This window comes from Oryzias melastigma, linkage group LG21 (genome assembly GCF_002922805.2).
Source record: "Oryzias melastigma strain HK-1 linkage group LG21, ASM292280v2, whole genome shotgun sequence".
Lineage (NCBI taxonomy): Eukaryota > Metazoa > Chordata > Actinopteri > Beloniformes > Adrianichthyidae > Oryzias > Oryzias melastigma.
The window spans coordinates 12231690-12243262 of NC_050532.1; the positions used below are offsets into that span (position 1 = coordinate 12231690).

Sequence of the window (11573 nt, forward strand, 5' to 3'; positions counted from 1 at the left end):
TAATGAAATAAAACAAACACTGGTCATCTTGATCAAAAGACAGGAAATAGAATTGACTCATTCAGAGGTCAAACATAAAGAGAAACAAGTGAAAAACTACAAAAATGCAAAAAGAAATTACATCTAACTTTGGCTAAAGAAAGAGATAAAAAAGCTGTGGAAAAAAGACTAATCAGCAAAATTGGAGGAATTTAGCAAAGACCAGGTCAAGTGGGGTCAATGACCTCAAAGTGATTATCAAATTCTACTTTCTTTTCTTGACTCGTGGCTTGCAGTGGCATCCCTCTGAAAGGAAAAAGTTAAAGTGCATTTAGGGTGAACATGTAATCACTTAATGACATTGTGGTATTCTAATCTTGTCCTACAGCCTTTTTCCAATCCAGTCTTTCTTTAATTTAAGTAACCATCCAGTTAGCATGCACCTCTGATATATTTAGGAATTGAATTTCAGTTTGATCCAAGTCGTGAACCAGCAGCCATCATGACTGATGGTCAAGTGGGAGCTTCTTACTGTGATCCACATTATTACCATTCACTTCTAAATCAATAGATGTGGAGTTGAAATGAGACAAAATATTTCATTGAAATTGAATATTTTAACAGTTTTTTCTACTGCTACTGCATGGTAGAAACTCACAGACAGTAAAACTGAAGATCATACATTTTTATTGAAGTAGACTTTATATAAAAAAAATAACTTATATATACAGATACACTTTGTAAAATGAGTGAGTTTGAAAAGTTTGGACTAAATGTGTTACTGAGGTAAGTAATTGATGTTTAGCATGGGCATATTACCATAGCATCATAAATGTCAGACCAAATCTTGCATGTCTCATAAGATTTCACGAGTTCATGATTGTACAAAAAAAAAAAAAAATATTTATTCAATAGAGATTTTTATGTTTTTGGTTTGGTTTTTTTTTAGCCCTTAAAAAGATGTAAGAAAATAATAGTAAGGGTTTGTCATGCACACCTGAAACCAATTTAATTTTGTTTTTCCTTCTATCTTCCTTTAGGGGCTCTGTTTTATTAATGCATAGATATAAATATTTTACAAATGGTGTTTGTGAGCAAATACCAAATTATGTACCTAATAAACATGTACAAAAGCTAAAGAGCTGGAGACCAGCCCCAGGTTGGGATTGGGATAAAACCAACAATCAAGAGAAATCTTTCTGCAGAGGGACATTATTCACACATCATAGTAAAATCTATCTATTTTCAAAGAAAAGCATTTCTAGAAATTCAATTAGATGGTGGAGATATTAGCAGATTTGGTTCCTTCGGTGTCAACATCTCTGCTAGTTGTATAAAAACACATCATTACACTTTACTTATAAGAACAAAATCATCTAGTGCCTTAAAAATCTTAAAATGAGGTAAATGTTCAAGATTTGATGACTCCTCTATCGACTGATGGAAGCAGAAATTTCTCTAAAATGATTTTTCTCAGGATGATGGGCACTAACATATGATGAATTATGTTAGTGTCACCTCTTCCTGTCATTGTGTGTACTAGGACTGCCAAATTGTCTGCAGTTAGTGGTGCTCACTCTTAGAACTATTTAGGTTTAATCAGTAACATTTGGATGAAACTTACCCTTTTAATTCTAGTGAAAGTTGTCAGAATTCACTCTGTTTTTCACAGTTTTTGTTTCTGCATTTTAGCGGAGTCGATTAATATTGTAACGTATACAATGTGTTGTTTTTTTGGATTTTGCATACACCAATACCTCATTTTACCTATTTTAAAAGACCAGATGATTTTATAATCTACATGCATATCCCTATATAAACATCTTTCAAACCCAAATAGCACATGCATTTATTTTCATGGCTCAGATAAAGGTCTTTTTCTCAGAGCCAAAGTTTCTAAACCATGCACACAACACCTAACTGGCTTCAGCTGTTGTTCAGAACTTAGACAAATGGGTTCTGTTTGTTGGGTATGGGGGGAAACTGAAATCCTCCCGAAGCATTACTGAGCTGGCCACAAAAGCTGCTGGTGCTACCTCAGTCAGTCTTCACAGTTCAGCAACCCTTGAGGCCGTTAGTCACTTGCCTGTCCTGGCACTGCTCATTTTAACGCAGTAAGGGTTTTATAGCATTTCCACTGGGCTTTCAGCGGTTAAGTGGCCCTAAATGCTTAATTAGGTGCTGGAAATCACAGGCATTTACCAACCATTCCATAAACCACAGCACTGTAGCCTATTAGGGGCATGGGGAGCCACACGCCCAGTAATTATAGCTGCCCCAGAGATTGAGGTGCGGAGGGAATGACTGGCAAAGTTGATGTGGGGTGGTTTGTGTGCATTTGTGTGAGCAGCATTTAGAGGGTCACCAACAGGGTTACTGGTGAGTCTGTTCAGGCATCACGGTTATGGATTTATAATAAAACACATTTTATAAAAATAATACTTATGTTTTTTGTGTTTTTTAGATAGGATTTGGAACTCTTTCATTCAACGCAAATGAATATCTTCCATATTTTTACACTTTACTGTACATTACATATACTGATCAAGTGATAGCTTGTTATTTCATCAAGCTCTCACAAATAACTTTGCAGTTCCTTCAAAACGAGAAATATCCTCGAATGTTCTTGTCTTTTTAAGGATTCAGCCAAAGGCGTCAAGACTTTGACAAATGTCCAGAGTTCACAGGCGGGTTTACCAGATGAAAGCTGACCCGAGAGATGTTTTAGCATTTCCATGTGGCCATGATGATTGAATTACGAGTGGGGGGCTTATTCCTACTGTCTTTTCTCCGTGATGACAGCATAGTCAAAGACACCGTTATGAATGTTAACTAATGCTGCGGTTGAACCAGATCCTCCTTTTTTTGCGCGGACACAAAGATCTGGTTTCATCGACTGCAAGATGAAACACATGGTTTGGTCTCCTTCCAATGTGAGAATACTCAGTGACAGATCCAATTAGAATGTCCACTGTGTCCATAGTACTGTAAACTTCACGTAACTGTCTTTTTAAAACTCTTAAAATGTTTTGTCCAGAACACAGCTCATTTTTTTTTTTAATTTCCCATAATTTAAAGAGAACAGCATGATGATAGTAAACAAAACTACATATTAACTCATATAAAATCTAGCTAAAATAACAAACTAGAAAGTAGTTTGGATTTAAAGCTTTGGTTCATTTCAACCTCTGAATCCTGCAGCACTTGGATTTAAAACACAAAAAAATAAAGTATTTTGGTCCATTAGCTTCTTGAAAAAAAGAGGATTGTGGAGAGCAACATTCTTCATGTGGTGGGATACTGTTCATCCAATTCAAGTCTTTGAAGTCTCTGCTCCACCAAATATTTAGACACTGGCACAGCGCGGGGATGGAGACGTGCACGGGGAGGGACAGACTAACTGGCTGTGGAAACTGTTGACGCTCTGCCGTCCCACCGTCACCGCTATCTCATTGCTTCCGAGCACATCTGCGCAGAGGGACTCCACTGCATCCAGCCTCTCAATCTGCACCAGGCGGGTAAGGAGGTCCGGGATGCTGTAGCCGGCGGTGCTCACTCTCTCGAATAGCTGAAGGCCGTCGCTCATGCCGCCAATCTCGTCGCGCTTCAGCCCGAAACTCTCTGCCAGGTGTCTCCAGGTTTTGACCACGGCCGCATCGCTGCTGTAGGAGGAGCTGAGCATGCGACTGGCCTTCTCTAGGCAGTCGAAGGGAAGCTCTGTGGGGCTGAGACCTGGAGAAAAAGATTTTTTTTAGCAAAGTCCAAACTGCTTTCAAACTGTATGGATCATCCATACTCACCCTCAGTCACATGGCAAGTCCTGGCATACAAATCTAGGATCTTTTTCCTTCGACTCTGCAGCATCTGTGTTGAAAAACAATGAGATGTGATCAGAAACTGTGATCAGTCCATTACCATGTCCTGCAGAGAATATCTTCCTACCCCTGGGGTTTTATTGTTGTTATTGATTGCATTCATGCTGCTGACGTTGCTGCTGGCAATGTGGTTGGGAGCCGGGGTGTTGTTCGTCTGACCGCCTGCAGAAGCTGGAGTGCCATTGCAGACCACTCGGTGGTCCAGCAGGCCCAGAGAGAGCAGGCAGAGGTCGGGCTTGTTGCCCATGTTTGCTTGACACAAGTTGTGGTTGGTGGCCTCTGACGACCTCCGCTTATCTGACGTGGGCTCCTCATCACTGTCAATGCTGCGGCTGAGCAGCTGCTCATTCTCTGATGATGCATCATTTTCACTGCACAAACACATACATGAGCATACATTAGGAGGGGCAATCCGTCTAAAATAATTGAGCAGTCATCACGTTTTTTTTAATGATTTAGTCGTAAACGACTGGTTTTTAAATAAAAAAGTGTTTTTTTTAATCAAATGCTACATACATAAATATTGTACTCTCATTCATGAGAATGGGATTGTGGGTACTGTGGTTTTGTGCTTTAAATGTCGTTGAAATGTCCTGACAGAGATAAGATAATTCTTAAAAGCAAGCCATTAATCTTTTTTTTATTATTACAACCATCTAAATGTTATTCATTACATTCAGTTTATAAGGTCTACAATAATACAATTTTTCTTGGGTTTTCTCTGCTTTAACAAAAAAAAGCTGCAATTTGGACACACTGAAGTGAACAGTTAATTTGATTATTTTTTTTATCCTAAGTGAAGAGAGACAGTTCTTATTCACAATGGAGACTTTTTTTTTTTGGCTGTGGGAGAAAGCTGAAGTGCTTGGACAAAACCCATGCTCAGGGAAAACAGCCAAACCTCAACAGAAAGTACCCAGCTCGGATTTGAACCAGAACCAACTAACCACCACAATTTACAGCTCTGTAGGTAAGCATGTAGAAGTAGAATTTCTCCTCCCAAGCTAAACAGAAAAGCTGTTGGTGAGCAAATGAAATGTCAACGTTTTATATTTAACTTGCTTTAACTGTTTATTTCTTAAGTCATAAACAAGAATTTCAATTCACAAATGACAAATCCATATTTATAAAAAGTTAATAGGAACTGTAGAAAAAAGTTGTTGTTTTTAGATTTTTTTTTTCCAGCACACATACTTGGCATGATTGGAGGGAGGTGCTCTTTTTACCAGTTGTGTTGCCAAATGCACCCATGCTGCTTCTTTTCTCACACTCTGGCTTTATATTTAGTGGTACAGCTGCACATGAGAACCCATTATTTTCTTGTAATCACTACACTGGATACCATCACGCTGTTATTTATCCAAATGATGGAAGCTGGTGTACAAAAGACAGCTTGTTTTTTGCAAAGTCAACAGGAGGTGTGAAAATGAACTGGAGAAAACTGTTTCACTGGCACTGTTTTTTTTGTAAGTAGTTCCTCTGAGGGACTTAAATAACCCCACTTTAACAACACGATCCTATGTGAGATTTATTGTTTTTAATCTCTGATTCTTGTCTGTTTTGGACCCCCTCTATCAAAGACACCTTGTTGACAGAGATGCGGACAGAATGGCATTGTTCCGATATCTCCCAAAATTTAAACACACACACAAAACGGCTTTGTTTCCCAGACATCTAACACCTCCTCTGTCACCAACCATAATACTTAGGACATCTTCTGGCATGTTGCTTTACCGCACCATTGATTGCTGCTGATGATAAGGAGTTTGCGTGTTTGCATCAGTCTGCGTCTTCTATTCTTTTATTTACATCTTTTCAATAATTTTTGCCAGAAACAAAATACCAAAGGCATTTGAGCATGAAGCTTTAGTCTGTGTGCTACACAGCTGCACAGATTTTCATGCATCCCTTCTTCATGAAACAGCCTTGTACTCACATGAGGGACGAGATGTATGCAGACAAGGTGAGAAAACCATTGCTCTTTTGTTGTCTGCGAGGACATTCTTTCACCTGGTGGTGGTGGTTTTATGTGAAGCTTGGAATAAACACCCGTATTCACTCAGACATCTACGTCCTTTGTCCGTCTTGATGTTTTTTTCGGCTTCAGGGCCCAGACATGCTGCTACTACCTTACCTAACCCCCACCCCTCTCTGTCTGTTTCAATCCCACATAATGAGCTATCTTCTTTATAAGAGGAAAAAGTGTCTTCATAAACCACACACACTTTTTGCATGTGTTGTGCCGGATTCCCTCAAGCAAAAGGAAAGAAAGCATGAGTATTGCATTGGCTTGTTTGGCGGTGGCTTTGGTTTTGGCAAATTCTGCTGTTAAGTCTTCACAGGCAGCCATAAAGAGCTATCCGTGAAAACTGAGGTCTCTTACCTTTTCACTGTCTTCTGAGGAGAAGCTTTTAATTTGTCGTATTCTTCTTTTTCTGGGAAGATTACCACATTGTCTGTGGAAAAAAAAGGAGACTCAGTTTTCTCTTTTTTTTGTAATGGGGGTGGCTGCAATCTACCCCAGCTGTCGCCCTAGAGGCAGGGCAGACCCTAAACAGGTCTTAAGTCCATCACAAGAACATACAGATCCCAACACTACACACATTAGCTTTTATTCTTGGGGAATTTTAAAACCACCTAACATGCAAGATGTGCCTTCTCTAAACCACAACCTGTGCTGCTTTGGGATCAATGATTATAATGGGGCTTTTTTAATGAAAAAGTTCATTATTGTTCTTTTATTTGAAAAAAAAAGACAAATTATAGCAAAAATAATGATTCCTAAATGTGTTTTGCAAACCGGATCCTTGACCCACTCCATTGAAAATTGTGCTTTTAACATGAAGAATTTTGTTTTCATGATGGAGGACATATATAAAGAAAATTAAGTGTAACATTGGGTTTGAGTATTTCTTGAAAACACAAAACATTGTTTGAAAAAGCTTATAGTAGTGCAGGCCACAAGCTCTGCTCTATTCTGATGCATCCACTTGTAGACTCTCTTTTTCCTCAACTTTCTCTCAATCTCACTTTTGCACATTAAAATAGGGCTTTTGTTGAACCCAAAGTTCTTTTTTTCTGTATTTATTAGTTGGTTTATCTTTCTTAGCCCTGTTTGGACAAGTTAAACTTAAAAATTAATGTGTGCCTAGAGAATAAACACAGTAATTTAGATTGAAAAATTGGCGCAGAATAAACAGATGAGCTGTTTAAACCTGGATCTGTGAATGCTTGAGTGAAGTGAGAGGGAAAGGGTTAAAGCGTCTGGGTCTCCAATCTCATTGCCCTGTTAGGTCATTGTCTGTATGAGTGACAGCCGGCTCCGGTAGAGCTCCAAGCAATGAGCTTTTCTCTTACATAGACATCCAAAGTACATTTAGAACCAGCCATCCATTAAAGAGACATTAATGATAACTCAACATTATTACTTAAATCCAGACATTTGTTCCTAATAACGCTATAATCATCCAGTCATATGCTTCCCACTGTTGTTTTTCAGTAGTTCTAATGTTCTCAATGGCCAAAATTGCAATATTTAGCATGCGTGTGTGTTTGTGTGTGTGTGATCCTTTTTGCACAGTGCATGTGGTTAGTCAGTCAGTCTGGAGGAAAATTGAAAAGTGCATCACAATAAGGAGAAATGGCGCCTAAAGCAACGTATGGCTTTAGCTTTGAAAACTTCACATTCCTACATGATGCACTCATCAATCTGTAAGTCTTTCTCATGCACACACACACGTACAAGCACACACATGCATTTTCATGGATTGTTCTGTGAATCACCCAGTTTCATTTACAGTATCGGACAGACACATGAAGCCAACTTTGCTAACATTTGCTGAAATTCTATGAGTACAGTAAATTTGACTCTAAGTACTCCATTTGTTTTATAATGGATATCAAATTTGTCCTATAAGCCTCACTGCTCAAGAAAAGATTTTGTTCCAAAAACATGATTTTTTTTTTACACTGCCGAATCGCTGATTCTTAAATGGCTACAAAACGCAGCTTGTAGCTTTAATTAAAAAGGAAAATCGCTACCAGCTTAGCTTAAAGCATTCCAGGAAAGCCATGGATTTAGGTTGTAAGCTGTCTATTACCGTGTCTGGCTCAAAAAATAGGCAGTTAGTGAGTTATATGAAAACATGTTTGAATGTACTTTGAAGCAGCGTTAAGTAGAAATTATATACATTTACTATATCTGTTTAAGCTTTAACGTACTTTAACATATACTGTACCCTTTATGAGAACTTTGATGTAATTTTGAACGCATCTATAGTTGCCTGTTGGAGAAAAGAAACTTGGGTGGTCTTTGTGTAAATATTAACTAAATTACAGACATTTATGCTTCACAGAGTCCATCCATTTTCTATACCTGCCTGCTCCTGTAGGAGTAAACCAGAGTACCTACGCATGCACCTGGACAACATCCCTACTCCATAGAGAAAGAATCCAACTGGGATTTGATGTAGGGTGAGTGCTAACCACTACACAATTGTGCAGCCTTGTTTGACAAAGCAATCAAAATAAAATCATTTTATTTATTAAAAAAGCATATTAAGTGGTAAATGTTATGTGTTGTGTGTGCACATTGCCTGACTCACCAGGAACATCTTTCTTGTCCTCTTGTTTGTTCGTCTGAGCCTCCACTGCTTTCACAACTTGTCCAGAACAACATGCTGTCGACAAACAACAGATCATCAGGCACAAACCTTACCAAACCATAACAGATAACCACTGTGAGTGGATGTCTCACCCTGGCCATTCGGTTTGGCTTTCAGGATGTAAAACATGATGATGAGCACAATGGCTATGGCCATGATGAAGATGGTTGACATGGCAATAATAAGAGCTGTTGCAAGATGACCCTGTCCTGGAGAACCTGGAAAGGGTGGGCCATAAAGTGTAAGCAGAAAAAGGAAGGATCAACAAGATGGTGATGAATGGGGACAGGCCTGCATTTCTTTTTGCTTATACCTTTACCTGGATGAGGGAGGACTGTTGTGCTGCCCGGGTTGATAGGGGGTTTTATGATTGGTTCGGTGGTCTTCTTGCCTGTAAAATATGAGCAAATTTTCCATTTTATCTTCAACCTTTATTATGCATTAGTCAAAATATTTTCTCACTCTGTCTGCAATTTAAAGCTCAGAGCAAATGGGTGGGTTTGTGGATGACTCCTTCTGCTTTGTTCTTAACAAAGCATTTGACTCTCCCACAATAGATATTTGTGTTTATTCTACTAAAGCACACAGACAACAACAGGTTTGATGAGTTACAGATCTAGAAAATAGCCTTTCTTCAAACAAAGAAGTAACTCCAATTTCCTATTTCAAAGGCTCTTTCTCCATCTCTCATTCAGAGATGCAAAAAAAAAAAAAAAACAGTCACATCTGGTGCGTTCAGGAGCTTGCAAAGAAATCACCCCTTGCTCACTTGAATGCTGTTATTCCCTTAATGATCTCCATCACACATGGCTCTGTAGTAACTTTATTGATCCTGCTTCCATCACAGAAACTATATCAAGGAGTTTGAGAAATGTTGAACACCTTTCCATCTGGATTGATTCCAATTTTTCATAAACAGTGTTAGAAAGAACCACCTTCTCCTCCTGAGGTGATTGACAGTGAGAAGAGGTTGTTTATTTTATTGCATTATTTATGTTTAATGTATAAATGATTCAAAGGAGACAAAAGTTGGACGGTACTCCTTAACCCATATTCAAACTATTAATTGGCCTCAGTTCTGACTGTTGATAGTATATGAGAACTGGACATCTCACGTTCCAATAAAGGAAGTACTTCCTGGTCCCAAAAAGTCAAAATCCAAAAGACTTCTATTGAGAAATAAACACTTCAGTCATTGTCAAAATAATCATTCTTGCTCTGCCACCTTTTTCTAAGAGTGTTCTTCCTAATTCTAATTTCTTTCTTCATTATTATTTAGACTGTAGTTTGAAGTGTTTGACAGATTCTCCAAGTGGTAGGGGTGTGGCCTTCCAACAAGCTCATTCCTGATTGGCGAGAGTGGTTGCCATAGAAATGTTGACTAGAGCCAATCACTGCTTACTGAATTTATTTGGTTCCAACATGGCAATGTCTATATCGCAAAACAATGGCCACTGAATTGACTTCATTTCATTCTAACCGGAAGGAAATTATTTTCAATGGGTGACATCACACTCATTCAGTCCAGTTCTCATGTAGTCAAAGGTTCTGACATAAAGCAATAGTGCTAAACAGCCTAGTTAGGAAAACTTTGAGTGACATTACAGATAGAAGTATATTTTACAATATATTTTCATTATTGAATGGAAAAAAAATATTCTGAGGGAACAAATAAAACTTTTTCTAAACCAAATTCTCAGAACTTAAACTTGATCTATCCCAGACCACCTTCAGTAATACTTAAAAGCTTATTAGGCAATACAATTATAAAGCGACAACAACAACAACAACCTTCTTTTCTGATTCCTCTAAAATTGCCTGTTGTTTCCTGTTTAATCCATCCCTGCGTGTGCCTCCATCTGATTATTCATCAACTCCTTTTCCTCTTTCCTAATGGAGCTGTGAACTCCTGGCAGCTCATAAATCATCTCTTTTAATCAGTCTTTCATTTCACAGAGTTGATAAACCATAGACCATTATGGCATGAGCCTTGCCACTTCCTGTGATCCCAAGGCCCCGTGTCATCACATAAACAAACACCCACACACAGACACACACCAGTGCCCTATAGCTGTAGACATTAACTTGAGGTATGTGTTTATGCTTCCCTGAATAGGACAGGAGTCTGAACAGGAATTCTGTTTAGCATCGTGTGGTTTAGTCTCTTTAATCTGCCATTCTGGCTAAACGCTGCAGTGGGAACTCTGGTCCGAACTGACTAACAGAATTACACAGCTATAAATCTGTACAGTAAACCTAAAGTCACAGTTTAGGATGGCAATACTTGTTAGGCTAACAGCCAGAAAATACTGTAGTAATAGTTTATGATCACTCCCAGAAGGAGATGATGGGAACCAAGCAAGGCCCACTGACTGCTTCATATCACAACTTGCAGAAGGGTAGCATCAGCACAAGCACAAACACGCTAATCATCTGTCTTCTCATATCCACCAAAGTTTTAATTATCGCATACACACAGCAAGGCGGGAGCTGGGGTAATTTACAGATTACATGACAAGTGTCAGCCTGCCTTCACCCTAAACAAGGAGAACTCCCAGCTTTAAGCTCCTCATTTTTTAATTTACTGTCAGTGGGGGAGGGATTAATTTGGAGTTTCTGCGTGGAAGACTTCAGATGGAGAGGAAAAACGGCGGTTACTTTGAGATCCGCTACAGGACTCAATATAAAAATGAGCAACTAATTAGAAAAATAGTTTTAAGTCAGTCTTTAAGTGGTAGAAAGTAAAAAAGTGTAACCCAATTACCAAAAGATGGTTCACAAGTGAACCGCCAACAACTGAGGACTGGATCACTATTACTTACAACATCTTTAATATGGAAAAACCTCTTCATCAATCCAAGTACGGATAGAAACATTCCATAAAATATGGTCAAAATTTACAAATTTTGAAAAATCAATTCAGTCAGACTTTTTGTAAATCAAATTATGGGCTTTATCCCTTTTAATTTTATTAACAGTTTATATGAATAGCAATGTGTTCCCCCTTTTACGGGCTTTAATTTTGTTTACACGTAACTTTTTTTTGTGTGTGTAT

General features: G+C 38.5%; 1 protein-coding gene across 3 annotated transcripts in view; it reads right to left on the bottom strand.

Annotated features, from left to right (window-relative positions):
* Positions 1–649: 649 nt before the first annotated feature.
* Positions 650–11573, bottom strand: part of edar (ectodysplasin A receptor) — a 22883-nt gene continuing 11959 nt past the window's right edge. For 2 of the 3 annotated variants that reach the window (XM_036209710.1, XM_036209711.1), the window contains 7 exons: positions 8838–8909; positions 8611–8736; positions 8459–8533; positions 6238–6310; positions 3922–4225; positions 3780–3843; positions 650–3711 (listed from right to left, as the gene is read on the bottom strand). In XM_036209710.1, the coding sequence (XP_036065603.1) occupies positions 3326–3711; positions 3780–3843; positions 3922–4225; positions 6238–6310; positions 8459–8533; positions 8611–8736; positions 8838–8909 (1100 nt within the window). In that variant the 3' untranslated portion in view covers positions 650–3325. The remainder of the gene's footprint in view (positions 3712–3779; positions 3844–3921; positions 4226–6237; positions 6311–8458; positions 8534–8610; positions 8737–8837; positions 8910–11573) is intronic. The other variant, XM_024287329.2, reaches the window with a different exon arrangement.